The sequence below is a fragment of the Pterocles gutturalis genome, unplaced genomic scaffold, assembly GCF_000699245.1.
Source record: "Pterocles gutturalis isolate BGI_N339 unplaced genomic scaffold, ASM69924v1 scaffold31068, whole genome shotgun sequence".
Lineage (NCBI taxonomy): Eukaryota > Metazoa > Chordata > Aves > Pterocliformes > Pteroclidae > Pterocles > Pterocles gutturalis.
In genome coordinates, this window is record NW_010119005.1 from 1 (window position 1) to 4,897 (window position 4,897).

At 50.8% G+C, this 4,897-nt stretch overlaps 1 protein-coding gene across 1 annotated transcript; it reads left to right on the plus strand.

Annotated features, from left to right (window-relative positions):
* Positions 1-712: 712 nt before the first annotated feature.
* On the plus strand, positions 713-4,714 carry TTC25 (tetratricopeptide repeat domain 25; the record flags this gene model as incomplete). The annotated part of the gene is made up of 6 exons (XM_010076430.1): positions 713-774; positions 1,321-1,477; positions 2,482-2,706; positions 3,686-3,893; positions 4,217-4,303; positions 4,518-4,714. Coding segments are annotated over 6 exons (936 nt in total), but the record flags the coding sequence as incomplete, so codon positions are not given.
* Between the last annotated feature and the right edge of the window lie 183 nt (positions 4,715-4,897).

Sequence of the window (4,897 nt, forward strand, 5' to 3'; positions counted from 1 at the left end):
GGCCCCGAGCCGCAGGGTATTTCCATGCCTCACTCCCCCTGAGATCAGTTTCAAAATTTCAGCACCACGGATTAACTTCATGTCCCGGCTGCGTAAAAGCCTGAGGCTCTTTTATATGTGATATTTATTTAAAAAAACAAGGAAAGGTTGAGAGCTGGCTTGCTTTCCTCCAGTACTGCTGCTTTCTTACCTTAATACAAATGCCTAGATGGCTTTGCAACCCTCCGTTGAAGCGCCGTGCTCGACATACTGAGCTAAGAGCTTTAGATGCCTTCAAGCATCTGGGCTGTAGGCAAATGAACAGATTAAAAACCAAGACGACATTTTTCAGTCAAGTGATAGCTCCTAGATGCAGGGGAAAGAAGCAAGGAAGGCTGTTGGCATTTGATCGAGATGTTGAAATAGCTGGGCAGTGCACACCCAGGGGCACATCCCCAGAACTAGAGCCTGCTTTCCGTGGCAGGTCCCGAAACACCTGCCTTCTGCGATACGTACGGACAGGAATTAAAACCCCGAGCAGAGCCGCCTCTGTGCGCTGCGTTCCCTGCCTACAGGACGCACCCACCCCCGCCTATTTCATGAGAAGGAATGAGCAGAAAGCTTTATGTCAAACAGGCCACTGCAGGCTTGGCACATTTATGGTCATTTTCATTTCTAAAGCCTCCGCACTGCTGCTGTTGAACACTAACAAGCGTTTTCCCTGTACTTGCAGGTCCGTCCTCGGTTAAGCTGGAGCTGAAGGAGGATCTGTGCTTCGTAAGCAGGCAGGCAGAGGTACGGGTGGAAGAGCTCTTGCTTCGGAACCTCGCTAGTGTTCAGATGCCAATAGACTGGGAAACGGGCGTTAGAGGATGGGGAGCTTCTGCCGCTGCGTGGAGGGGACACGGCCGGGCCGGGCAGGTGCTGCTGAGCTGGAAGCACGCTGACCCGTCTCGAGGCTGGTGATGCCCCTGCTTCTGATGCAGGTCTGGGGGAGGCTACACAAGAGTTACAGGAGAGGGCAGAGCGCAGGGAGGAGCAACCCAGGAGAACCAAAGCCCAGCTTGAAATTTCTCAGCCCGCCTGTTGCTGCTGGTGATGCTGGTCACCCCTCAAAGGCCAATAAGTACCAGCGCTGCGCTGGGAGCCAGGGTGCACTTATCTACAATATTTACTTTGGTTTTACCTGGTATTTAAGGTTCCCGTGTTTGATAATTGACACTTTCTCAATTGCTTAATTTTGGGGTGGTCCGTTGAAGCAGTGCCTTGCTCCTCCGAGATGCCACGTGTCCCTCTGCAGTCAGTGCTCCCCCAATTTCCTTTATTTTTTTCTTCCTGTAGAGCAAAAAAGCAAATCAGAAACTCCAAACCCAGCTGACTAAGGATCAAAAACGGACGAAGAAACAGCAGCCTGGGAGGAATCCAAAAACAGAGCGAGAGCTGCTCGGAGAGCTCTATGCTGACAAGGCTTACCTGGAAAAGCTGCTCCAGGATGAAGGTCTGGTTCCCTTGTATTTAACTCAATGTTCCTTCTAAGCAGGTTGGTTTTTTCCTTCTTTTCTATCCCCATGAGTACTCTTCTTTATCTGTATCAGAGCTTCCACAGCACGTGGTGCTTGCAGTGGTCGTGAGAGGCAGGTGTCTGCAGGGTGTGGGTATTTCTGGAGCCAGATCCCAGACTCATAACTACCTCTGAGCGTATTTCCTTCCCTCTTAGATGGCAGCTTCTGTAATGAACAATAAACCAACTCCCAGCAATCTGTTCTGGTGAAACCAAAAGCCGACACAGTATCATTACAAATTACTTAATTTCTGTCATAATGATCAATTACTGACACCTGCCTAAGTGCAAAGCATCGCTTGTAAGGCTGGAACTCGTTTGTGGCTTCGTTATCAATGCTGTTACGATCAAGATGCAGCATTTGTTGAAGTATCTTATTTTAGAGCTAGGCAGAAAGGTGACTCCCCTTTAGTAATTTTTCTAGGGAACGCTTTACCCACTAATAGAGAAGTAATTAAGGATTTAGTCTGATTGCAGGTTTTATGGAGTTACCACCATTCATAATCCATGTTGGCTGTCTGGTTTCCAGGCACGTAAGCGCCTCGATTTCTATCTGGCAATGGGATCAACAACAGTTTTCCAAGTGCCAGCTCGGTACAAGTGCCCCGTACACTTGTTCTGTGCAGGATGGGTGCTCGCTCGTCACAGCCGAGCCCGTTATTTGGGCCCCTTCGTGGCTCGTGTCTGCAGAGGCAGAGGCAGTTGCAGGACAGGGGCTTGGGACACCAGCTCCAGCTCACTGCAACACGCAGAGCGGGGCACAGCAGGGGTTCTGTACCATCCCTCCTCATCACATCCGTTCTGAGGAGCACCAAAGACTTTAATTTCCAGGGTTCGCTCTCTATCAGAGCAGAAAACATTCCCAAGCAGCCCCCACTGAACTGCAGCGTCACCCATCCTGTACAGTAACGCTCCCCTGGGCTCCGCCGTCTCGTTTGCAGATTTGATGGAGAGCAGCACAAAGGAGGGCATCAAAGTGGCAGACCTGGTTTGGAGTGGCATTTCCTACCTGGACGCACGCAGCGAGTTCTGGCAGCAGCAGAAGCCTATTTACGCCCGTGTGAGAGAGCGCAAGCTCCGGCAGCAAAGGTGGATCCGGGACAAGAAAAGAAAACCAGCCGAGGTGGGCAGATACATCGTGAAGAGCATGGAGGACATCGACATGTGTAGGTGTCCTGGCTGGCAGCAGTAAGAAAATGATGATTGGCACGTGTAATTAATTGCTGCAGTAATTACAGACCAGAACAATAGGAGCAGTGCAAGTATGAACCAACACTAGTGGGCAGTTTTTGCAAAGTATTTGCTTTTGTATTCTTCATCTTTCCCAACACTTTCTTAGATCCAGAAACCAACACATTTTTCTCTCTCTCTCACTGATTGGTTTCCAGGACACCACTTTGGTATCCCAGCCAGGTGGGCCACTGCTGCGTGCTTAGCAGATGCCTCTGGCTGGTTTGGAAACCAGAAGTTGTTTTATTGAGAGAACACGGCCACTGGAGTTAATTTCTACAGGTGAAAAATACCGGTGTAGAGAGATGAAGAAGCCGACAAGCAGTGGTCTGCAAGGAGGGAGTAATTCAGCCACCTCTAGTCTGTTTCTCTCTTCCCATGCTACCTTTTTACAGCCCAGGGACAGGAACTTGGGCACGACTGCAGTTCAGTTCTCTCCAGCTGCAACGCCCAGCGAAGGGAGCAGCAGAAGCACCCCGCAGGCTGCCTCCTGCAGCCCAGCTGGGCACGGGGAGCAGAGCTCAGCAGGGAGGTGCAAGGGCTCATTGAGGAGATGAAAACCTGAGCACGGTGCTGGAACTTCATCTCCAGACCAGGCTCCCCTGCGGCAGCCACTGAGCTTCCAAATCCTTCCGACAGCAGCACCCTTCCCCTTTGCCTTCCTCCGGCGGTTGGGAAGGGCTCCCAGTCGCTGCCCCTCCGTGCTGTGATGGATTTCCAGCAGTGCCAGGAGGAGGGGCAGACGTACCATCTCCCCGGGACAGATTCTCTGGAGACTGGAGGGAGGGGTGTAGGAGATGCATGAGGAGTGAGGAGCTCCAGCCCTTCCCAGGCGTTGTCCGAGGCTCCCACAATGGCACCAGGTCTTATCGCTGTGTCCACGCACCAGCGTTAAACTTTCCTCTCGGTCTCCAGTGCTGACGGGCGACTGTCCTGAAGAAAGCTGCAAGAAAGCTGAGCACGTGCTGAAAACCATCCAGGGGTGGTCAGAGGAGGAAGTTCCCAACAAGAACGAACTGATTGGAAACCTCCACAGCTGCATCGGGAATGCTCAGCTAGCGATGGGCCAGCTGGAGGCAGCTCTGCAAAGCCACAGAAAGGATCTGGAGCTCGCCAGGCAGAAGTGAGTCCTGGGTTCAGAGGGAAGGGGAAGGGTCCAAAGTGCAGGGGAAGGTCCCTCTGGTAGGGTGTTTCAGCATCAGGTAATGTTAACAATTAGCAGCAGAGAGGCAGGAAGGAGATAGATAATTTTACACTTTTTTAAGCCGGGATAAAGGTGCATCTAAAGGACCTTGATTTGATGACTTTCAGTCTGACATTGATCCTTTACTTCTCAACGCTTACCCAAAGTCACGTTGAGCGCCAAAGAAAACACGTAAGTCTGAAGGAACTGTATCAGGAACGAGACTATTTCAGCTCCTACAGTTTCTTTTTCTTTTCCTGCAGTGACCTGCCAGATGCCATATCCAGAGCCCTTGATAACATGGGCAGAGTTTATGCCAGAACCGGCAAATTCCAGGAAGCTATCGACACGTACGTAGAACCAGAGACAGAAAAGGCACAAGGCTGTATTTTGAATGGAGCAGATGATGTCTTTTCAGTTTGTTTAATCATACTGCTAGCAAGAGGGGGCTGTGAAATGTTTCACGACAGTACCGGGAACATTTTCTGTGTAGAATCAGTGGTTGAAATTGTAACTTGTACCTGATGAGATTTGGTAAATGTCTTTCTCACTCTCTGCTTGAAGGTGGGAGGAGAAGATTCCCATGGTCAAATCCAGCCTGGAGAAGACCTGGCTGTTCCATGAAATCGGCCGCTGTTACCTCGAGCTGAATAAAGCCAAAGTGGCCAAAGATTACGGAGAGAAGTCCCTGCAGTCAGCAAATGAAGGGGGAGATGCTGAGTGGCAACTCCATGCTACCGTCCTCGTGGCACAAGCACAAGGTAAAGGCGTCGGTACAGGTTTTGCTTTAAGGATGGAGCCAGCCTGGCTGTTCAGCAGCTTTGTGAAAACGTCTCTGTCACATCCAAGTGACCGTTCAGATCACGACCTCTTAGCAGGGACTTGCTTCATTAGCTGTGGTTGTTCTTTTGATCTGACGTGGGATCAGGGAAGCCAAGGCGCAG